This window comes from Anas platyrhynchos, chromosome 1 (assembly GCF_047663525.1).
Source record: "Anas platyrhynchos isolate ZD024472 breed Pekin duck chromosome 1, IASCAAS_PekinDuck_T2T, whole genome shotgun sequence".
In the NCBI taxonomy this organism is placed as follows: Eukaryota; Metazoa; Chordata; class Aves; order Anseriformes; family Anatidae; genus Anas; species Anas platyrhynchos.
In genome coordinates this window covers 37,475,515-37,499,909 of record NC_092587.1, presented here as the reverse complement: position 1 = coordinate 37,499,909, position 24,395 = coordinate 37,475,515, and the positions used below count along the sequence as shown (strand labels likewise).

The 24,395-nt window shown below is 44.7% G+C and overlaps 1 protein-coding gene across 3 annotated transcripts in view; it reads left to right on the top strand.

Moving 5' to 3' along the window:
• The window catches only part of CPM (carboxypeptidase M), a 30,955-nt gene extending 7,555 nt beyond the window's left edge, over positions 1-23,400 (top strand). For 2 of the 3 annotated variants that reach the window (XM_072034766.1, XM_072034764.1), the window contains exons 3-9: positions 11,345-11,438; positions 17,774-17,946; positions 19,137-19,321; positions 19,589-19,759; positions 20,634-20,786; positions 21,751-21,899; positions 22,719-23,400. In XM_072034766.1, the coding sequence (XP_071890867.1) occupies positions 11,424-11,438; positions 17,774-17,946; positions 19,137-19,321; positions 19,589-19,759; positions 20,634-20,786; positions 21,751-21,899; positions 22,719-22,952 (1,080 nt within the window). In that variant the 5' untranslated portion in view covers positions 11,345-11,423 and the 3' untranslated portion in view covers positions 22,953-23,400. The remainder of the gene's footprint in view (positions 1-11,344; positions 11,439-17,773; positions 17,947-19,136; positions 19,322-19,588; positions 19,760-20,633; positions 20,787-21,750; positions 21,900-22,718) is intronic. The other variant, XM_072034767.1, reaches the window with a different exon arrangement.
• The last annotated feature ends 995 nt before the right edge of the window (positions 23,401-24,395 follow it).

The following is a 24,395-nucleotide window of genomic DNA, read 5'->3' as shown; positions in this document are numbered from 1 at the left end:
TACCAGAATTAGTTTAACTGAACATTGTGCATGTCACTCTGGAGGAGGAAAGCCACAGCACTTCTGCCTTCTGCACCAGTAGTCTGACTGCTGTAGTGTAGTTTGACACGGGTAGCTTTGTGTGCAATTTGTCTTCCAATAGCTGAGTATTACAAATTTTGGCTGATAACATGACTTCACACTGCTTTCCTGGCAGTAATGCCCTGGCAGAATGCCTACACTTTCTACACAATTTATACGGAGTACATGGCTTGGTCATTATTAGCTGTTTGCCTTGGAAGACAGCTAAGCCATTGAAGAAGTTAATCTTCGAGGTGTAGTGACAGTAAGCTTGTTCCCGTTCTCTTGCAGTAAAGGTAAAGTAACCTGCTTAAATCTTTTTCCATATGTTTGCTGTGAATTGGTTGATCATTTTTGCCTCCTACGTGGCAAACACCCAAAAAGTAATAGTGAAAGTGTGTGTATGTATGTGCAGGTTTTTTGCATGCATACGTGCACACAAATGAAACTCAAACACAATTCTTGCAGAAAATCTTGTGGGAAGTTTTTTGTTTTTTTTTTTTTCAGTGAAATTTGCCAGATCAGAGATTCCTCCTAGGAGGGGAGGGAAGATTTTCAAACAGATGTTTGAAGGAAGCCTTTCCTAGCAACATAGTCCAAACACTTCTTGTATAAAGACTTATCTTGTACTGGGATCTTTGTTGTAAATTTGAAATGGAAATGGGATCTATTTAGAAATAGTCCACTCGCTGTTCTGTGAGCAGTTTATCTGAAACCAGCACTGTGGGAAAAGTTGCATCTCTCCTGCCTCTTCTGTGAAGCCAATTGCTTTCTAGGTGTCTAGAAGCAGAATATATGTCAAGATTTTCTCCGTGTCTTTAGAGCTGTAAAGGTCTTAAACACACAGCTGTCCTGCTTTCCCTCAGTAAGACTGCAGATTTCCATGTTTGCTTAGAAGCAAACAGAAGTGGCAACTGGGTATCATAAATAGTGCTGGTAAACTTCCCAATGCCAGGAACCTTGTGTAACTTAAAATCAGCAAGTGTGGCTGGTGGGTACACTCTGGTTCATATCTATCTCCACATCCTTTAACTGGTGTTAGGAAAGTGAAGATGTAGAAAGAGAAATAGAACCCCCACAAAAAACAAACAAAAATAGAGCTCAATATGCTAGGAAACTTTGGGTACGCAGTAGACAAGTTACTTGTTCTCTTCCCCAGCTTTTTGGAGGCTTCTGCTTTTTGGAAGGAGCACTGTATATAAATTTCTAGCCATGCAAATAAGAAAGGTGGTCTTTATACCCAGGATCGCAATCCTTGTTTTGTTTATTACTGTACTGACAATTCAACTTAAATTTACTCCTTGCTGATTGCAAGGAACAAATTGAACATCTACTTATACTTAAAGTTAGTTTTTATATGTAACTTAACATCAGTTTAAGCTGATCCTGAACATTCACATCCTTAGATTGCTATGGAATATCACAAGAAGCGAGTAAGATGCTCCTATAAAGAGAAAAACAGAAAACATCCATAATTGAAGAGATGGTCTGCTACCACCAGATTGGGTCTCTCCGTTATCCTGTCCCAGGTTACGTTTGCTGCTCTCTGGGCCATGCTACAAGATCTTTGTTTCTCTAGGAACAGGGAAAATCGGGTGGATGTTGATGTTAGTGGTCAGCAATGGGACGTGATTGCAACTTGCAGTGCAATGTTATTAATTTTTAAACAAGTTCTGGTCAGAATTCCTTAGGAAGAAGGAAAAAAAATGCAGTTTTACCCACAGTTGATCACCCTGTCTGCATTTTCCTCTTATTTGCAAGGAGAGCATGGTAACACGTCCCTTCTTCCTCACTCTGGGGGATGCAGCTTTTTAGTAAAAAGTATTTCCAGCAGCTTCCCATCCTCTTTGCACAGAAGCAGAGCAGCACGCCTTCATCCTTCCTGGGTGGCCTTTCTGCCCGTGCCTTCTGGCTGTGCACCCCTGGGGCTAGCAGTGTTGCTGATTCTCAGGGTTCCCTAATTAAAGCTTGGCTGTACGTAACCGTGGTGTGGCAGATTGTGCTCGGCTAGCTCAGTGAGTACAAATGTGAGCCTACTGACTAGATGTACAGAGGCAAGATGCGACTTCTAACCCTGAAGTGTTTGTTCCTTGGGAGGTTTTATGCTTGGTCGTGCACAGAAGAGATCTAGATTTATTTTTTGGCTGGCTTTTCTCTTGTGAATGAAAGCTGAATGAGCACGATGGCTATTCCAGCTTTTTGAATATTTTTTATGAATGAGGTAGTTGTTGGAGCTGACAGGTGGGGGGAAACACACAGGGCTGGGTATAGCTCTCCTTCCCCTCGCTGCCAAGCGACTGCCCTGCCTGTAAATGGCTCCACTTCTGACTCAGTAACTCTTATAATCTCTGTAGTGGTTGAGATGTGGCAGATGATGCTTCTGAGCAGATCGTGCTGCTGTTTGGTGTATGAGGCTTGCTTACTCATTTTGTGTTGTTATGGGAAAGGTCAGCCTGTGGTAGTTGGAGTTACTTAATTGAATGATTGTAGCTGCTGTGTTAACTTGCTGAGGTCACCGTGGATTTAGGACAGCTGAGCTGCATTTCCTGTTTGTCCCTAGCAAGTTTCCACATCCAAGGGTCAGCAGCTACCTGGGACACTTAAGCAGGGAGAGCTTGTGCAGATCTGAAAAAGTAACGCTCGTCTTAATGTTAAAATAAAGCAAACTCTCCTTTCAGTAAGAAATGCAGCCCAACTGTGTTGGTTCAGAAGTCCAGTTTGGTCTCTCTCTTTTTTTTTTTTTTTCTCCAAGAACAGCTAGAGAAAATAGCTAGGAAAATATAGAGTGGAACGGGCTGCCCAGGGAGGTGGTGGAGTCACCATCCCTGGAAGTCTTCAAAAGACGTTTAGATGTAGAGCTTAGGGATATGGTTTAGTAGGGACTGTTAGTGTTAGCTTAGAGGTTGGACTCGATGATCTTGAGGTCTCTTCCAACCTAGAAATTCTGTGATTCTGTGAATAGGCTAAGCACAGAACGATACTTCCTCAGTACGCACTGCTGGCAGTGTGCAAATCAGGTCTCTGACAAAGCACATTTCCTAGTTGTGGTGGACCTAAAGTAAGTTAAAATACAAAGCTTGCTTTGCACAGCTGCATCAGGCTGATCTCAAAATCCAAGAAGAAATGGACACAAAACATGACTACCAAAATCCAAGAGGAAACAGAGGCCACCACCACATGTGACAACCTTTGTCTCTTCAAGAAACACCACCTGGATTTTATGTTCTTGTAAAGTTTGTTAAAACAGGTTGTGTTTCCTAAAAGACAGTCATTAATATTTCCACAGAGACACTTCGTTACCCATGTTGAGAGAGAATCTAGAAGTGGCTGGTGAAACTAGGCTAACTTATTAACTAAATCAGGAACAAAGATGATGATACGGATTGAATTACTTAAAATAAGTTAATTGAGCTTGCATTTTTTCCCCTCCAGGCAGTTTAATTAAGAAGAAAAAGCCGCTCTCTGTGTCAGATTCTAGGACCCTGCTTGCCAGCGTTGAGATGTGTATCTCTGGAGGCTTCCTGTTCTTGTGGCAAGTGTAATGCATGTGGTATGCCAAGGATGCTTGTGGGGTGTGCATAGCGAGCCTCTTGACGAGGCACCTCAGTGCGCTGTGACCCACAAAGTACACCAGTGACTTTGGAACCATCTAGGAGCAACAGTCTGTAGTTTTCTCTTAGTTTCCTACTCCTTCTTCTGCCTTTGGTGGCAGAAGGGTAGGCCAAATAAAACCAGTTAATCTGGATAAATTGCACTTAAAAACAAGCCATCCCCTTCCTTGTGCCTGGCTTGCATTATAGGCAGTGACTTCGCTTGGGTTGATCCAGTGGTGTTACCGTGAATGGGTAATGTTTCTTTTATAAATACAATTGCTTTTCTGAAAATTACCGGGTGTGTACCAGTTTCACAGCTCTCTCAGAAAATAACGTAAGACACATTTAGAAATAGGTTAAAAAAAATCCTGTGCTAATAGAAGCAAGAGTTGGTGAAGAAGGAAAAAGCCTGTTTGGTTTCTGGGAGTGAATATAAACCAGGTAGTGTAAATAACAGGGAATGCCCGTTCGGGCTGATCCTGTGTCTGTGGCGTTTTCCTCTCAGCAACCAGCACTGAATAAGGTTAGTGTATATGAATTTAAAAATGGTGTTCCCTTCTGGGTGGTTTTTATTTGGATCTTTTTATTTCGTTCTATTTCTTGTGTTCAGAGACAAAGTGCTGTTGTAGAAACCATGCTCTGCATTGGCGATTCTTAATGTTTTGACGTATAAGGAGTGTGCTCAGCTTGATTATGAGAACTGGCAGTGGTACTGCACAAACTCACACATGTACATTGGAAATAAAGGGTTGTCATCACCATAACATACAAGTCCCATGAAAGTGCTTAGACAGCCGTGGATGTTGCAATCAACCCAAGACCTGTAAACCTTTCGGTAGATAAGCCAGCACATGAACTCTGAACTGTTCTGAACCCTTCAATTCTCAAATGCTTTGGTTACAAATAAACAGCACCTGGCTTTCCAAGGGTCATTCCTTCAGTCCTGCTCATCAGGTACTGACTGCAAATCGGATTGGCTGGTATAGTCAGTGGAAATACGTGCTTATTGAGTAGTGGAGAGTTATTTTTATTTGAGTGAGGGGTGGCCTTAAGCCTGTAAGAATGTAAGCCTGTAAGAACATGAGAAGCAAGCAGAAGGATTAAGCAGTGGGCTCAGCACAGTAACTGCATCAGTGATGGTGCATCTCATGTTGAAATGTTCTGGTCCTTTGTATCTCAAAAATACTGCAAACTTTCTGAGGTGGAACAGCCTGTACTAGCCCTCAGAAGGCTGATAAGTGGAAATACAGAGCATGGGATAGTCCTAACACCATGAAATAAAAATTAAGTGCTGCACAGGTAGTGCAGGTAGTTCCCTAATCTCTCTCTTACTGTTACTGTCCTCAAACAGGTGTTTGCTTCCAGATCGATGGTTTTCACTCCTGCCAATAACCTATTAAGTGCAGTGGTTCTTGTGATGTATGTTCTCTTTTCAAAGTTCTCCATTAAGCAGGAAGAAAATAGCAAGACATTTACACTCTCCCCGAATACGAAATGCTCTTGATTTGGGTGTTTGGTTGGCCATGGTAGACCTGTAATCTAACATTACCTTGGGCTCTTTTGGGTTTGGTTTGCTGACTTATGCACCATACTGAATATTGTCAGATGCGTATGGTTAATGTATGGGACTGACCTGTTTTTTTTCTTAATACTTCAAAATAGCTTGAAGTCTTGCTTATATTTTAAATGCTCTAGCTCCTCTTGGGATACTAATCTTGTTCATTACTAATGGAAATCCAGTCCAAGTCTTAGATAATCTTTTTTGTTGCAGTAGACCATGAGAGCATGGTATACTGACAGCAACGATAAACTCTCACAGAGAAATCTGTCCTATGGTTGTTCATGCATCCATCTGACCCCAGTTTCAGGTATGTAGGTTATTCAGAGTATAAACTATACATCTAGATTGTCTGTTTTCTGAGCAGACACAGCTGCCTTTTTTGGTTGATAATTCACAAAGTTTATGTCCCTGGCACTTTTATTACTTTCTGTAATCTGAAAGGTACTTTACACAACAGTCTGACTGGATTAAACTCACATATTTGTTTGTGTCTGTAAGGCTACTGCTGCAGTACTATCATATCAGTCATGCTGATTAAAGGTTTTGGGTTGTATAAATAATGTGCTGGTAACTCAACTTTTCTTAGAGCGTGAGTTAAGTCATCTGTGCTGTTGGCAGTCCTCTTGCAGAAGACAAGTTCCAAAATAGCTTTAGATTTTCCAGCTTGCAGTGGTGATGGCAAATCAGAGTAACACAAGGCAAGGGTACTGCTGGCACTTGTTTAACAAAAGGGAGTCTTCTCCTGAAGTCTCTTAGTAGCTGTGGTAGTGTTTTTGCTGGAAGATGATACGTTTCCCTACACTCGGTATGGAGAAACTAATGTTTTGCTTTCTTCATGAAGCTTACAAGCTCAATCCTGAGCAACACAGCTATTTAATGTCTTTAAATTTCTCTCTTCTTGCCATTTTAGAAATACCTCAAGGGTGTGCATGTACATGGGGGGCAGCTGTACTACTGTGTTCAACGCTGGCATTGCTGAGCCTTGCAGTAAATGCAAGAGCAGATCACAAAAGCCAAAGGAAGGTTTATGCTGTCACAGTCACAGATTACCGTGACTGTGACACAAAAGTTTGAAGTGACAAATCAGTATTGATTTCTTGATCTCTCCTCCTGCAAAATAAGAAATTTTGTGTAGTAGTAAGCACGGGTTGACTTAAATCCTCAGAAAAGAGGTGTCAGATGCAGTTTGGTTTTCTTTTATCATAGAGATATGTCACAGTATGTTCCAAACATCCCTTAATGCCTTGCACGGTACCAATTAACCTCGATTTACCAGTGTGTAACACGAGTGTAAGGATGGAATATCCCGAGACTTAGCCGAGCGTTGCCAAATACAGTTAGGGAAGTGTTTCCAATATCAGTCTGTATTGTGAAAGTAGATTAAAGAGTGTGAGGTGTGTGGGAACGGTGGTGTATCTGCAGAAGGACTTATCAAGGAGCGCCTCTCATGCCAGCCTGTCTCCCCACAGCGTTTTGTATAAGTAATTCAGTTGCTGGTTATTTGCATCGTTTCTCTTTCTTCCGTCAAACCATAATTACAGCAGTGGTTGCTTTTGCAGTGGAAGCTGTTATATCAGCTGATATGGTTATTTTACTACTGTTACTCGGTGTTCTCATCATACAACCTAGGCTGAAGCCTTTCTGCTTATACAGGAATTGAGCGTGATTGATACAAGCTCTGCCTAGGGCATAGCCGCCACCCTGTTACGTTCCCATTGATCAGAACCTTGCCTGTCTGGTCCCCCTTCTTATTTTGCACTGCTTTGATTTCATGTTTTCAGGGGGCAGAAACGTACTTAAGCAGTTCGTGTGGTACATGGTGGAATGAAGCCCCGATAGGGTAAGTTGTCAGGACTGCTCGTTGTCAGAACAAGTTTCTATGATCTGAGATCGGTGCTGTACCATTCAAATAGGCATTCAGTCACACCTGGAGACAGAGTGAACTGTTTGTGGACCTTATATTCCAACGATCATTGGGCTTTCTTCCTCTTTGCCCCATCTTGGGCTTTTCTAGGTAGGGACGACTTCAGCTTGCACTAGCATCGCTGCAGTTCCTGTCCCTGAGATCACTGCAGCACGTGGCCAGCCCAGAGGAACAGCAGTCAGCATGTTGCCTTCTCTGAGTTATTGGGACCTCCATCTGAGCTTTTAAATCAGTAGCCCTAGTCTGAGGGGTCTGGTGCATTGCCCAGTCAGAAAACAGGTTCTTTTTCATAAATGGGACTCACAGAGAACAAAGTGAAGAAGACGAGTGTGTTTCAGAACGATCCAATGACTGTGATCCAGACTGCAGTACCTGCAGATAAATTAGTTTCTTTCCCACTGGATCTGGAGATCAATATCAGTTCTCTCATCTCAATTCCCAGCTTCTGTAGAGCTGTTTAGAATATCGATACTGTGCCATGAATATTGCCGAGGCAAAGCTAGAGAACTTCAAAATAAGTATGTGAAGAGACTGCTCCCTCTACTAGAAGCTGTGTAATCTGGCTCTGGTCCAACGCTAACTTTGAAGTCTCTTTACTTGTCCTGAGACACAGTTACAAATGCAAGTTTGTCTTGATTACTTGAAATATCCTTTGCTGATTAGCTGAGATCACTTCTGGTTTGGCAGTGAGAAACGGCTTCTTGGTATACGTTCAGCTGATGCAAAGCACATGGGAGGTGGCTTAGCTGTTAACTTCAGGTATGAAAACAGAGTTATCAGGGGTTTTACTGATTAAAGGAAACTTTTATCAATCTGGTGAATCTCTTCACATGCAGAAAATGACTGGTACATGGAAAGAAACCTGACATCATCCCTCACAGGTTCACTATCCAGTACTGCAGGCTGGGCAGACCCAGGAGTTCATTTTAATTGTTAATGGTAGGCGTAATGCTGCTCACAAGCTGGAAGTGCCAGAAAATAATTGACGCCTCGGTTCATGAGAGCGTTTATCATTTAGATGGCCCTCACACAAACCATAAACAGCCTAAATGCTAATGCTGGAAAGACCAATTTAGATCAGTAACTACTGCTAGCCTATACTTAGGTCTTCCTTGTGTTTCCCATGAGTGCAACTGCAGTGATAACAGCAGGAACGAGCACTGCTGGTGCAAAGCATTTGACACTGTCCAACATCCTTCTCTTCAAATGGGAGAGATGTGGATCGGAGGGATGGACTGCTCTGAGGATAAATTGGCTGTGTGGTCGCACTGAGTTGTGGTCAGAGCTGAATCTGTAGTGATAGGACAAGGGGGGAATGGCTTTAAACTAAAAGAGGGTAGGTTTAGATTTAATACAAGGAGGAAATTCCTCAGTCAGGGTGGTGAGGCCCTGGCACAGGCTGCCCAGAGCAGCTGTGGGTGCCCCATCCCTGGAGGTGCTCAAGGCCAGGCTGGATGGGGCTTTGGGCAGCCTGGGCTGGTGGGAGGTGTCCCTGCCATGGCAGGGGGGCCGGAGCGAGGAAAGGACCTTAAAGACCACCAACCCAAGCCATTCTGTCATTCTAAAGCACTGGATTTTTTTTTTTTTTAATCTGAAATCAGTATACAATATTATTTGCAGAAAGTCTCAAGTGTCACAGAAATAGGTGATACCTTTTTAGGTGTTCTTGGGCTCTTGTTGCTGTAGAGCTGTGGCACTGAATGTAGTGCTGCTGCAGGGAAGTGGCTAAAGCATGGTGCTGCTCTGCATGAGCTCCTGAGATGCTCTGAAAGTCAGTGTGTGAGGGGTGTGGGTGTTATCGCTGCTGTTGGTCGCATGTGAGATCGCCTCTGTGATCTGCTTCCATGCACGCAAAACCAGCAGCTGATCCCCGTGTCTGGTCGTTGGAGATAACACACTGCATCTTCTGGGGGCTTGTCTGCTGTGATTAGTTAGGTATTTTATATACTATCTAATTAGATGCAGGGCTGTGATATCAACACAGTCAACGTATCGGTTGGCTTAATGCCCTGTCCTGCTCTGAGCTATCTCACCTTTCATATCGCTGCTCTGTGTTTGTGTGGCTGGCGATAGAGGATTTGTGGAAGCTATAATGCTTTTAGCTGGTGCTTACTTCTCTCCCTCTGAGAGGGCTTTTGACATGTAATTCACTTAGCCTGTTGGCTTCAAGGTATTTTGAAGATTAGCCTGTGTGCTTGGTACTCCCTCTGACAGCAGGCAGCCCTGGAGCTGGGTGAATCTGTAGCCTTATAGAAAGCCCTGTGTTTTATAGGGTTAGCTCTATCCCCCTCCCTATAGGAGAGGGGGCTGGGGCACCATCGCATCCCCTATAGAGGTCCTTTGCTACCTTTTAACTTTGAGAAGTTGGTACCAAGGAGGGATGTCTGAATTATTTTCTGATAGACTGAAGGAGAGACAGAGTGGCTCAGGGGGCGCAAGGGCAAAGGCTCATTAGGAGCACTCCTGAAGGACTTCCATTGTAGGATACCTCTGGATACAGCCAGGGAGAGGATGACATGTTGGAAATTAGATTGAGACTGTTGTGCATGCTGGATTATAAACAAGAGTAATGTTTTTTTGTTGGTTTTAGCACTAGGGTTTCTTTTCCCACATCCAAATGTGCTGCTGCAGTAAGGCTTGTGCTCTGTTCCCACAGAATTGCAGAAAGGCTGAGGCTGGAAGGGACCCCTGGGGTTCTGGAGGGGAAGAGGGCTAGGGTGCCGGGAGCTGGTGGTTCCTTTCCTTTTTGAAGGACGTGCTTAAAACCTAGCATCTCTGGTTTCTCCACTCTGTTACTTGTCTAGACTTACAGAGGACAAGCTATTTGATTTTGATTTTTTTTAATGAAACAGCAGCTCTGCATGCAGCGAAGCTGAATAACTAGCTTCCTCACCAAAGCACTCAATGCAGGCTTATTTTAAAAGGTATGGACTGCTTGCTCACATCGTCCTCTCCAATGAATGTCAGTGGTGGCATCTCAGCCTTGTGGGTAACATCTGGCCATAAGAATGTCTTCCAGAGTGACTGGGCATAACCAGGGGATGCCGAGACCACTTGCTGAATTAGTTTGCTGTCACTGCTGCCTCGGTGCTTCTTGGCCCTAATTAGGCTCTGATCCAACCCGTGAAGTGAGAGCCTAGCTTGGCAAGCTCAGGCTTCGGCTCACCTCTCTTGCAGTTGTTTCAGCGCATCTTGTAGCATTTCTTCTCATCTCTTCAACATTTTTCTCCTGTTTGTCAAGGTGCTGCGGTTATTTCCCTTTCCAGCTACGAGGCTGCTTATTTATTGGCAGCCCTCAGCCAGCAGGGTGAGAGAGCTGGGGGCAGGCAGTGTGCATACGAGGTCTGGCCGTTAGCAACCTTTGGCTGCTGTGACCCCAGAACTGGTCCCGTTTCTTTGCTGCCATCTGCTGAAACCAGAGCTGTCCTCCTGCTTTGAGAGCAGCCTAGTGGGAAGCGTAGCTCTGCTGAGAGATCTGAAATGCCACAACATCGCTACCAATAGTATGCCCTCCCTCGTTTTAAATTAGGATTTCCACAATATTTATTTTATTAAAAGTTCAGCTTTCTGTGCAACTGCAGTGATCTTGACTAATGCTCTTCCTGTAGCTATTAATTCTTATTTTGCTAATTCTTGGGGTATGTCTCTGATACAGCTGTGCCTGTCATCTCCCTTTTTTTTCTGAGCAGTAATTCATTAATGTGTTGAGCTTTTCTACTTTGTCTTTAATACAAGTAAGTTCTTTCTCTGTTAATGGAAAATTCTGTATGTGCTTCAGAAAAAAAAAATGATTTAATGCTTTTGGAGGAAGTGTCTTATTTTAAATATTACATAGTTGCTTGGTGACTGCTTGACAAAATCTTGCCTGCAGAACTGGATTTGAAAAATGTTTTCTTTTTTTTTTTTAAAAAAAAAAAAAGCCCCAATTTATTTTCTATCACTGCTTAAATGTTTTTGAAATTGCAGGGTTCACTACATGCTTTTAGTTGGAAGACAGCACATTTGTTCCTATAACCAATTTAACAAGCACTTCTATAAATAAGTCTACTTTAAAACACTCTATTATAAGATTGGGCAGCAATGAAATATAAGAACCTGTATGGTCGTCTTGATGACCAAGTCTTTTACTTTTTTGTTTCTTTAAGGTTTGTATAATTTTATACTTTGTTTAAAAATTGTCTTTTCCCCTTCCCCTCTTAAAGGTAGAGACCTGTGGGTTCTTGTTCTGGGAAGGTTTCCAACCCAACATAAGATTGGCATTCCAGAGTTCAAGTATGTTGCTAATATGCATGGGGATGAGGTAGGTTTCAACTTTTGCAATGTCATTTATACCAAATATACTTGCCAGAGGTTTAGGGTGAACTCCTCTCAGGTGTGTGCTGTTTATTATTCAAGTGTATCCTCACAGAAGAACTGACATGTGTGTTTCTTGAGAAATTTCAAGGAAAAGTTCCCTTGTGGCTGAAAGGTTTTAAGAGACCTTCCATCAAAGTAAAGAATCCTACTCCTAAGACCTCTCAAGTAGAGAGAGATTTGTGTTCTCCACAAGAATAAACCCAGAGGCTTTAATTTTACTGGCAATGAATCAGTTGTAATGGTTTGCTTGTAAGTTGTTATTACCTAGAAATGAAATATGAGTGATAAAACACTTCAAACCCATCCAAAGAGTGAATAATAATTCTTGTGAACCACCAAATGTGGTTTTTAAAAAGGCAGTTTCTCCTAGGAACCTTAAGCTAGGAACACACAGATTCACCTAAGGTAACACTGAGTACAAAAGAAAAAGCAATTTCAGGCCTAATTTGCTGAGGAAAGAATGCCCATTTGTTAATGATAGAGGAGGTAATGGTGATTATGAGCTTTGCTGGTGCAGTACATGAGACTGAAATAGAAATATTCAAAGCTTCACACTTCCTTCTCGTCTTCTCACACTTCCCTCTCATCTTCTCTTGCTTCCTATTTCCCATATTCCTTAGCTCTGCCTGCTTTTATTAGGCACATTCAGGATAAATTTAAACTACACAGTATCTTTCTATGCAGCCTCTAAGTACAAAGGATAAATAATTCAACAGAGAAGAGGCAAAATACATAGATGCCAGACTGTGAATTCCCCAAATTAATGAAACCAGGCGGAATAGTAAGTGTATGCTGTGTAAAGCACAACTTATCACCAGCTCTCCCTAGTACCAATACTGTCTGAGTACTTGCACGCCTCCAGGCACTTGCGACACGGTGTGCCAAGAATTTTCCCCAAGTTAGACCAGTTTCACCTTGTTTGACAGTGGCTGTGCTGCTGGGAGCCTGGCTGCTCTGGAATTTAACTCTGTGTGGGAGGGAGCTGACTCACGGCCCCACGTGGCCCACGCTCCTGGGTGCTGTGTGTGGTGCGGGGTGCCTACAGGAGCCGTGGCTGCACGTGCTGGTCCCTGCCGACTGCTGAAGAAAGTTTCAAGACTGTGGCTACATATGACCCAAATTTGGTGGGGTCGGAGGGGAGAACACCATCTCGTCCAGCGTGGCCTGGCCTTCCAATCCAGTAGTCCTGGACTGCAGAAGGGCAGGTTCCTGCTGCCGCTCCTCCTGGCAGAACATCCACGGTGAAGCGCTCCTGCTGCCGTCACCGCCCAGCTGGATGTGCACAAGGAGCTTTGAACACAGGGGCACGCAGTGTTTGCATGTTCCTGGGGTTAGGCAACCTGGATCGCTGCCTAGGATCAAAACTTCTGCATCGACTACGACAAACGAAGCGAGATTAAGTACTGGCATTGTGACCAGTTTGTCTGAGAGGGGTTGTTCCCTGAGCTAGTGGTGCTGTAGCACTAGGTGCTGTGCTACGTGTCCCTCCAGTGAACCACGTTCTAGCCTCTTCATCAGACCAAGCACACACCTAGGGAAGATTTAGGAATTAAGGCTATTCCTTTTCAGGCCCTCGTGTTGGTCTATGCCTTATATATATTTTTGCATATGGATATAACACAGTTTTACTTCTTCCTATCTGACCATAAAAGCATTTCACATGGCAGGAAATGAATTCCTCATATAGAGAAGCATTGGAGAACTTTAAATATTTATTCCTCATAATCTAAAATACTCCTGGACCAGTCACTGGGGAAAGACTCAGCTTCCCCTTGTAATAGATTAAGCAGATAGGCTCTGCATGAATTGGATGACAAGCTTCGACTTGTGTTCCGCAGTCTCCTGTAGCCTGAGATTGTAGGATTATAGCTTCACTGATCTATGGGTGTCTTCTGTGCTCCAGTGGTGCTTCACATAGAAGTGAGAACTTCTCCACGTGCTGAGCAGCTCTCTTCTCTGGTGCCATTGGAGAGGCTGCCCTTCTGACGTGCTGTGATCGTGTAGATGGCACTTTTCCTCGCTTCAGCCAGCAGACTGCTCCTAAAACCAGAAAACGGAGAAGCCTGAATTGCATATGTGCAGGCTGCTCACACGTGCTGCTGGAAGAAAACCCAGGTTATTTGGAGGGTTGCCCAGCAGGGCAGTTCTATTAAGATAACAGGAGTACACAACACACCAGGAAGAGAGCTTTTTTTTCTAATCAGAACTGGAAAGACTGTTTTCAGAGTAGGTTAATTGCTTTATAGCATAAAACGTGACCAGCCAAGGCTAAATGATTTTGTTCTGTGACAGCCATTGGTAAATAGTGAACTTTTGCCCCAGGTCCACAGATGCATCAGTAGACTTCCCTCCTTGCTTTTGTGGCTGAACGAGGCTGGTCACCATTGCCAGCAGTCCTGCTTGTAATCCACACTCTGCCTGATAATCAGAGGTAGCACGGTTGCTTTCAGCTCTGTGGCACTTTAATCAAAACAGCACTGACAGACTGCACGAAATGCAAAGCCCTGTGACACAGCGGTAACATTTGCACTAAAGATGAGGAAGAGGAACCTGCTGCTCTAGGGCCTGCTCGTTAGCGCTGCAGTCCCGGTGTTTGAATCAGTGCTTTAGTGGAGGCAGCTCAAAGCAAATTTAAGGGTTTGGTTATTTTTTAGTCTGCTCTCTGAGGGGAGTAGTGATGTGAATTTTCCTGTTTTTATTTTATTTATGAGCTCCAGCTCATTCTGATTTAGGCAGCAGCTTGCTCTTGGCCCAGGCTTGTGTTCTCACTGACAGAGCTCTTCTTCTATGTACATATTCACACATCACTCTTTGGGGAAAAAGCTCATTCAATTTCTTGCTGACCAAACCCAGATCCCCAAGCACCCTTAGGCTGTACATGGAGCAGACCGGCCAGCTTCTGACCAGCAGTGCCACTGACCAGAGTCCAGTCTGCACAACCGAGCCAGGGCATTTCATTAGATTGCTCCTAAACCACTTAGATTGTAGGAGGAAAGCTTGTCCATAGCGTAACCTTCCTGTGCCTTTCTGCTTGTTCCCTTGGGTGCCTTACAGCTAGTGTGAGAGCAATCATGAGATCAATCCCTTTTCCAGGATGATATTACCGATGCTACCCTTATCCTAAATCCTCCCCTTCTCATAACTTCTGCTTTTTTTGGTGCAACAGTATTTGCCTCTCTCTCTCCCCGAAGCTGAGTGTGTGGTGATGAGCCTGAACCAGCCCACGTGAACGGCTGTGCTTATCTTGCTGGCTTATCTCAGGAGCGAGGTGAACGCAGCTGTACCCTGTTTTGCATCTCATCACAGATGCGATCATCTCCACAGAAGGGTTTCCAGAGATAGGTGGCTTAGTAGGGCTTGGGTGGTTGAGGACTGGAGTAGTCTTATTTCTGATTGATACAGTCGGAGCTTTTTTTTAAATAAAAAAAAAAGTATAGAGGTGTGGCAGGGCTACAAATGCATACCCTAGAAAAGAGAACAGGGGAAGAACTGCGTGTGCATTTCCTGCATAGGGAACTATTTTCTACCTGGTTTCAATATCAGCTGGCAGGATGTAGAGAAGGTCAGAGGCACCAGAAACTTCAGAGTTCCCAGCAACCCGGCCTATTTGCTGAAATATTTTGTTGTGCCTGAAAAAGCTTTGAGATCCCTCTCAGCGTAGGCCGGGCTGCCGCTTTGGAAGGCGCTGGGTGCATGCCGGGTGGTGCTCACACAAGCAGTGGCTTTAAGGCTGCCCTTCGTAGCTGATATCCCCCAGACTTGACGGGGGTGTGCTTCAGGTGCCCCTAATTCGAGGTGTTACAGCCGGCAGGATTTTGGGGCTCCCCCTGCACCTCAGGTGGTGCCTGCGCTGCCCCAGCTCTGTGCCAAGGCCGGCAAGGCCGGGCTGCTCTGACACAGGCCATGCCTGATGATTTGGGTCTTCTTTCGACATAGTTCAGCTGCAAAAATAAACAAAACCAGGCCACGTTTAAGGAAAGAATTTTAATCTTCTAAAGAAATGGGCAGAGCCCCTCCGCCCGTCACCCCCTGGCACTAGGCCTCTACCACGTGGCGGTGAGAGCCTGCCCAACTCAGGGGCGCGGGAGGGGAGCGTCCCGGTGTGGGCACGGTGGCAGCTGACCTTAATCTTTTAATCTGTGAAAGGGCTGCGATTAAAACCAAATACTCGTCGTGTTCCCTCAAAGACACAAGGTCTTCCGTCTGCTCTCCCCGTGTGTTAGGTGTAGGCGGGGTGAAGCCTGCTGGGCAGGAGGTGCCTTCTGAGGGCTCGGTCAAAACTTGAGCTTTGCTGTCTCAGAAACGAAACCCTTCCCTTAACCACCTCCAGAAGTGCTTTTTCAAGAAATCTGGGGTCATCTGGACCAAAACCAGCCCCCTGTTGCTCTACCAAAACCGAGTGGTAACACACACGCTTCTTTAAATGATGAGAGCACTAGCCCTCTGTGACAGACCTTAGCTGAATGGGGCTAAGTGCTTGGACACAGCAAGAGCTATGCAAGGAGTCCCATAAAATAGGGTTCTTTTTTTATTGTTTTGTAGTTGTTTTTAATGCTGCATAGGTAAATAAGTCTGGGCTTCACTCTGGAGGGCAAAGAATGTGATCTGTGAAGCACCGGTCAGCTGCTGTTTATGAACACTGTCCTTTTCCAACCACCTTTTCTTCCTTTTCCAGCTTCTCTACTCCTTTTTCCCTGCAGTTGCTCCCCCTGCCCCAGACACCAAAGAACACCAGGACAGGAGCAGATCCCCTTTCCCATTCCCTCCAGAGAGCAGCCCAGTCTTGCCTGCAGTCTCTCTCTGTGGTAGGGCCGTTCTCATTTCTTGTGAGCCTGCTGGCTTTCTCTCTCCTGCCCAGGGCCATGATTTGGCTGACTTCTCCCTGTTCCCTTCTTCCCTCTGCTGCGTCCTGCCCAAGCTGTCTATCACCTGAGCTGCCCATACAAGACAGGTTCAGGTTCTTACATTTCACAGAGTAAGTTTAAGCCTGATGCTGGTGTGATCTGCAGCTCCATGGGGCTGTGCTTCGCGCTGCCGCCCTCCCCTCCTCCTGCTGGGACAATCATCAGTTGCTGCCAGCTGACGGGATGTGCTTTGCTCCCAGCTGTATTATACCAGCCACCTTCTGCCAGCTGAGCTCCATGTTCCTGTTCGCCTCCATGTCCAGAGCGGAATTTGCTGCTTAAATTGCACTGATGTGAAAATTTCACAAGCTGTCAGTGCAGCAAATAGCGGCGGAGGAATATTCCCTTCCCTCTGTCTGATTTCACCTGCTTTTTACCTTGCCCTGTCCCAGCCTGCAAGCAAGAGGTTGTTGATCTGTGATGCCAGTTTCACCCCATATTGTCACTCGTGTTTCTCAGTTTAGGAGCGGGGGAGAATCCTCTGCAGTTTTTCCACCTTAGTGGTGCAAGACTCATTGTAAAAGTTACTGAGGCTCTGTAGCTCTGAATTGGAGCCTGCAGTGATTTACCAGGCTCTGTTCTTGGAGAAAAAGTAGAAAGAAACCATGTGCAGAGCATGTCCAGTTGCCAGTCTTGGTTTGTTTCCATCCCAGCCAGGGTTTAGGAACCCCACAGTGCCCTTGATGGTGCTGTGAGAGTGCTCCTGGAAAGCCTGGTCCAGCGAGCACGCTGTGCTGGTGGTTTCTGGGGCAGGACAGGATTGTTCTCAGCTCACTGGAGCTGGAAGTTATCGCTGTTTTGGCTAAGATCTAACCTAGCAAGCCAAAGGGAGGTGTCCTGCCAGCTCTCACGACTTACACAAATTTCCTTTCTTCCATCCCTCGCCAGCCCTGCCAAGTACGGGTGCTTATGTGCAGAGCCCAGGGTCCCTGGGGCATCAGCCCCGAGCTGACTCTGCAGCAGCACCGAGGTGGTGCTGGGCTGCGCTTCCAGCCACGTGGCCTGCAGCAGGCAGCCCTCGCAGCTTGGGTTTTTGATAAGGCCCTGCCTTATCCACGCAGGGATTAAGCAGCGTAGCTGACACAGTCGGTTTCCCATCACACAAGTAGTTCTGGTTGATCTGGGTTTGAAAGTCTTGTGAAAACCTTCCAGTGACTCCTTTAATCTCGTAAATTGCTTTAAATGTAATTAGAGGGAGAGCATGAAACGAAACAGTATTGACCAGAATGTTCTTGTACGCCTTGTGTGTCTGCGTAACCCAGTCAAAACAAAACCCTCTAAGCATAAAGCAGTGGGTTTGGGCTATTTTTGTTATTTTTTTGTTCTGTTTTTCTTCCATAGCAGGCTTAAAATAAAATCTGTGCTTCTTTTACAGACCGTTGGGCGAGAGATCCTGCTCCATTTGATAGACTACCTGGTGACCAGCTACGGACGTGACCCAAATATTACCAAGTTACTCAATAATACCCGGATTCACATCATGCCAACGATGAATCCTGATGGATTTGAAGCTACAAAAGTGCCTCATTGTTATTACTCACGAGGAAGGTAAGGCTGATTTAGGAGGGTGGGAGTAGGTAAAGGAAATGGGTGGGGAGTAATAATCGGAGATAGCCAAGGGGCTGAATCATACTTGGTGGAGAAAATAGCGTAGTGGGTGTGTGAGGGATAATTTTGGTCTGTGCTGTTCTAAGAGGCACTGTTACAGCACAGGGTTTTGGAAGAGTGAGTCAGCCTGGTGTTTATTTGTGGTGTGGTGAGAGAAAATTGGTCAGAATGATATAATGAGCTAACCTTCCAGGCAGGAGACCCAAACTGAGAGCAGAAGGACAATGGCCTGTTCAGACCTCTAGGGTACCACAAAGAAAGGTGAAACAAAAAGTCCACCCCCAGGGATCTTCTTCAGCTGAAGAGCTATGTAACCCTTCTTACTGAGAACAAGGTGTGTCTGAGCTCGTTGAATGGACTTCCACAAACATGTCTCTTCTTTGGCCATGGCAACATCAGGAGCAAGTGAAGAAGTAGTTTAGGTAGAGAAAGCTTAATTCTCTGGGTGACTGGAATAGGCCCTTCTTTTTATCAGGAACGAAAAGTATTCCTCAGCAAACAGATAGGACTCCTATGGAGGGCAGGAATTTTTATCCCCTTGCTGTCAAATAGAATTTAACTAACCGAGTTTAAACAAATTAACACAGCTGAAACTAAAATACTCTCTTACACTCTCTGTGCTGACCTCTCTGAGTGAAAAAGGAAGAAGGCGTTTGCCCAGGCTGGACCTTCACGTACAGGTGGAATTCACAGAATCCATCCTGTGTCTTATTTTACTGTCTGTCCAGAGTGACAGGAATACAAGGGACATCACCATCCAGCAGTTACCTTGATCTTCCTAGACAAGTGGAAAAAAAAGACAGAAGTACAATATCTTTATCTGACTTAGATTTATAAGTTCACGTATGTGTAGGTGTGGGTATATCCTATACGAATATTAAATATCATCCTCTGTTTCCACCTGAAATACAGCCAGAAGAGCTGTTTTATTGTGTCCTGTGGAAAGCCTGGTGCTGACAGAGCGCATACTGAAGTCCGTTTGCTGAATGCTTGAGAAGATAACCTTGCAGTGGTCGTTTTGCCTGTTCCATAAAGGCACTGGTGTGCCATGGGCGTCAGGCACCGTGGGGCTGGTGGTGTGGAAGTGTCTACAGGCAAACAGTAACGGCAGCGTCTTCTCTCTTTCTAAGGTACAACAAGAATGGAGAGGATCTGAACAGGAATTTTCCCGATGCCTTTGAGAACAACAACGTCACCATTCAGCCAGAGACTCGAGCAGTGATGAACTGGATAAAAAATGAAACATTTGTTCTCTCAGCGAACTTGCACGGGGGTGCCCTGGTTGCCAGCTACACGTTCGATAACGGTAACTCAGGTAAGCTGGTAACAAACCTTTGTCCCCAAAGCTGATTTGTTTTAGGAATTGTAGCTGTACCAAAGCAACATCTGTAAGGTTTTCTGCAAGGGTTTTTTCAGCTTTTGAGCTGGGATGGGCAGACTTTGGTAAACATCAAAGACAAAATGAGGCATCGAAATTCACTGCCTGCTCTGGCTATTGGGCAGATTCTTACCCCGTACGTAAGATAGCGCTGCCTGTTTCACCAGGAATGAGAATTGCATGATGGCTGTCTTTATTCTGCAGTTACTGGCTCATCAAAAGGCTACAGCAGGTCTCCGGATGATGATGTTTTTATTCACCTGGCAAAGACCTATTCTTTCAACCACGCCAGCATGTACAAAGGGACCGGGTGTGACAGCAGGCAGACCTTTCCAGACGGCATCACCAATGGGTATTCCTGGTACCAGCTGGAGGGTAAGAATGGCAGGGATATTATTTCAGCCGCTTCAGATACGATATTCTCACTTGCTTCTGCCACCTGTGGTGATGAAAGGGCTGTCATTTTGCCCAGAGTAGAGGGCTGATACAAGCAGCTAGCGAGCTGTGTAAGCCAACACACTCGTAGAGGTTGTTGGAGCAGGACATGGGTGTTTGTGGGCTCTGCTGATCAGCAGCTACATGAATGAATGAGGCAGTTGCTGCAGTTTTGACTGACTTCTTCTATGTCCTGTATCAAGGGAACATAGCTTTCATCTATGTTCAGGTACATCAGTCTGGCACCAAGGCCAAAAACCTCTCTTTCCTTTCAGAAAGGAAGCAAATGTTCTGTTCATGTATCATCCTTTTAAAAATAAACAAAAAAACTTTGCTGAATTATTATTTTTTTTAATTTCTGTTTCCATGTAGCCAAATACAATGTGGGTCCTGTGTACTCTGGTACATGCCGTGTGTTGCTTTCCCAGTCTGAATTCAAAGCTTTAAAAGGCTCTTAGGACAGCTCCAAGACTAGTGAACCCCATGCCAATCCCTGGATTTATGTCTCTGTTTAGTGGGGAGCGCTTGAAAAGCCTTCTGAGTTCTTAAGGCAAAGACCCACCCTTCCTCAACCACAATAATCATCATTTCCAAAACACTGCTGTACTTTAAAAAACAACACCCTACAAGTATATAGAGAGTTATTAAGCTGTTTTTCCACAGGAAGCAGTGAATATAAGTGTGGCATTGAGGAATAATTTGTCTAATTGACTTTTCTTACAGGTGCCAATATTTTTAACTTCCATTTTTCTTACAGCTTGAGCTTGGTGCTTCTTTGCAGCTGAACACTGGCTTGTTTTATTTTACTTTTAAGGTGGAATGCAAGATTACAACTACGTCTGGGGACAATGTTTTGAAATCACATTGGAGCTGTCGTGCTGTAAATATCCTCCAGCAGACCAGTTGGAGAAATTCTGGACAGACAACAAAGTTGCTCTGGTTGAATACATAAAACAAGTACACCTAGGTGGGTGTGCAGCCGGGGAAGGGAGCTAAAGCTGAGACAGGGACAGTGGGCAAAGTGGGCAGGCTGCAGCAGCCTGGGTCTGTGTGGGGAGCTACGGCATGAATTTGGGAGCTGACGTGCTCCAGGAATGACTTCAAAGGCAAGTGCTACAAGGCTAGGGATGGGTGAGAGAAGAACTTAGAGGTGGGATTGTCAGGTGTGGGGCAGGAGCAAAGAACAGGCCCTGGGGCATCTCACCTTCCCTGGCCTCCAGGGAGCCTGCTCTCCTGAGCAGCCCTGGGGCAATCACTTATCTCCAAGGTCTCTAAACGTGTGTGTATGTGGGCACGGTGCCTGGCTCTTTGCTGCTTGGATTTTGTATTTTTAAGACCTAAGCATGGTCTGGACTTCACAGCTGGAAGAGAGAAGTGCTTAGTGAATTAGTGGTGTTCTGCAGAGGGTTCAAGGGTTCGAAGGGATCTGTTGCTTATCTTGCATTTCATTGCCTTGAATGTCTGATGGCTGTTTTGCTTAATGACAGCGCTGCCTTTAAGGTGGTTTGTGAGAATTAAGGGGAACTGCTCCAGAAGCAGACACTGTTATTCTGCCATTTGGAAGTGCTAGATAAGAGGCTGGGCTATTTAACAAACACACACACACAAAGAACACACGCGCTACTGAAAATGTGAGCCCTTCAGCAAGACACGTACAGTAAGTAGGTATGATGCTTTTAGCAAGTGAAGCTCAGAAGCAGAGATTAGAATGGTGCTTTCTAAGCTAACGTGAGGGGAAGCTGCTAACAACAGAAAGGATTTTCTATTTTGCTTCTCTTCGGTTAGCTGTAAGTACTAGTGATATTATTAAATGTACTTGAAATCATTGAAATAGCTGTTGAATTTCAGAAACGAATAGTCCAACTCAGCCAGTCAAGGAGGCTCGTCACAAGCACGCACTGTGATCTTTCTCTCCTCTCCCTTTTTCACAGGAGTCAAAGGCCAGGTTACCGATAGGAATGGAAATCCTATTCCCAATGCGATCGTGGAAGCCCAAGGGAGGTCTCACGTCTGCCCATACAGGACAAACGCACACGGAGAGTACTTCCTTCTCCTTCTGCCTGGGAAGTATGTGATCAATGTAAGTGTGCTGCCTTACTCAATTATCATTTTTGATTACATCGAGTTCTTGAGCACAGTGAGACCGAATCCTTATAGCCGAGTAAGGTGGATCTGCTTTAGTCAAATACAGGAACTGTAAAGACTCATGAGCTGATTAACAAATAAATTTATTAATTGTAATACCTCTTTGGACACGAGCAGCCAGTGAGGGCCTCCTGCTGGTGCTCAGCCCCCTGTCCCCGCCACCCTCCTGCTGCAGCGGGCTGAAGGAGTAAGGCAGCAGGCTGAGGTTTGGTCCCTAGAGGCGAGCAACCTCAATCCGTGGCAGCACCTTACAAGAGGCAAGGAAAAAACACGCCTGAGAGAAATTCCCTTACTGTGGCAGAGAATGCCCTGTGACACCTAGCACTTAATTCTGCTGCTAGCCTTGGGCTTGTTCAACCCGTAGTTCCTTGGTCCTGTTCGCACCAAGCAGACCTCACTCAGGGCTGTGCTGCTGCCCGACACGGTTAGCTACCCACCAGGTCGCATCCTCCGGGCTGCGTGGCTCTTGGTGCTAAGCGATTTACTCAGTTCAGCCACTGCAAGGTAATGACTCAAATAGAGCAAAATGAGCTAAGGGCCTTGTGAACTGGGGGAAGCATATGTTCTGTTACCGTTTCCATCTCAGATTTGTTTAGACTTATTGCTGTAATGTGAAAAACTTTTCTCTTGCTGTAGCTCAATTTATATTTAGAATGCTTTTCCTACACATTTAAAGTATAAATAAAGTGCCTAGACACTGATTGTTTCACAGCCGAACTCGGTGCTTCAAGAAATCTTTCACGCTTGTTCCTAGGCTACTGTACCTGGATTTAAGTCGATGCTGAAGACAGTGGAAATACCTGATAACACTGCTAACTTCAACGCTTTGAAGCAAGACTTCTCTTTCTCAGAAGCCTCTATCAGGACAAGACCTGCTTCATGTCCTAAAGTGCCCTTGTACCAAGGGCTTGAACGTTCTTCAGCAGCAGTAAAACCAACTCTACATCTCTTGGTTTTAATGGCCGCCATGATTCTGCTGTTCAGATAAAGTCAGGGATGATGTGACAGGGCAAAGTCTTCCTGCACAAAGGTGGCTTTTGAAACAAGAAATTGTGTATGTAAAAGAATGTATGTTTTTATGAACCTAATTCTCAGATTTATAATCATTTATTGTATTTTGTAAATTACTGGCTTGACAATCAGATGTTTTACTTGACTTGTAATAGCCTACCCTATTTTTCTACATAATTGGAGTAAATATTTTACTCTAAAGAAATACTGTACAGTCTATGGAGGTAATTGTAGAATTCTGGTGCAGGTGGTTACACATCTTTTGAAGAACTTGCCAGAGTTAAAAAAAAAAAAAGGCTTGGCTTGTTTTGCCACTGTTTCAAACTGTTTCAGTGTTGAACAGTTCATGTGCCCACACAACTGTAAGCAAGTAGCTCAATCCTAATTTCTTGTAATAAAGCCACTGCTGTAAATGAAGAATGACATTTTAAAGTGTGCTCTTTCTTGTCCAGACAAATGAGACCGACTGAGGCTGAAATAAGATTGGTAACACATGGGGGAAGAGAAGAAGCTGGAAATAAATTAACCGTATGTAAGTGCCCAAGGGCCGTGCTGCTGGAGCTCGATGATAGCCTGTGCCATCAGGCAAAAGGCAGTAACACAGGGCTCTGAGTAACTGTTCAAAATAGAACTATTGAAAGCAATGCAGAGACAGCCCCCTACAGCTTTATACAATTGCCTTTTTCTTTTTTTTAAACTGGATTTGTTACAGAGCAGAACCGTAATTCACAATTTTTCAATCTAAATAACTTCAGCTATTTGTTTTTTTTTAAGCATGTTTCACAGCCCTCTTACCTCCCTCTTTGGCTTGTGCCTGGCCTGCATACAGCAGAAGCTGGAAGCAGGAGCAAACCTCGCTAACAGTACTCTATCAGGTGCAGCTTTAGCTGATTCCTTTTACCTGGTCAGTTGCAAACCATTTTCAAGGCACCTTGAGGCTGTCCAGCAAACCAGACTTTACAGAGGGAAGTCAGTACCACCTCCTGTGTTTATTTTGAAACTTAAGCTGCTACTAGTTTTCTTAAGCAGTTTTATAAGCAGCCAGAGGAGATGGTCTTTGGAAACATCTACCTTTTCCTGCACACCATAAAGCAAGAATGCAGGAACAGAATTAATGTTTGACACAAGTACAGTTTTTTGAAATGTACCACTGGTACTGCAGAGGTGCTTCTGTGTTTCACATCAAGACACACCAGCTCGGCCATTGGGCTCAGGCTAAGTGTGAATACACTTCTGGTACTGAAACACCAGTGCAGCTTCAGAATAGCATCTCATTACATACAGAATGTACATAAGATAGCATTTTGTCATTGTCTTTGTTTGTTAGATCTCATCCATTTCAATTATCTACCTTTTTTCCCTCCTTTTAAATGCTGTGGAGTGTTTACCAGTCAGAGCAGTAACCAATTATCCACCACTC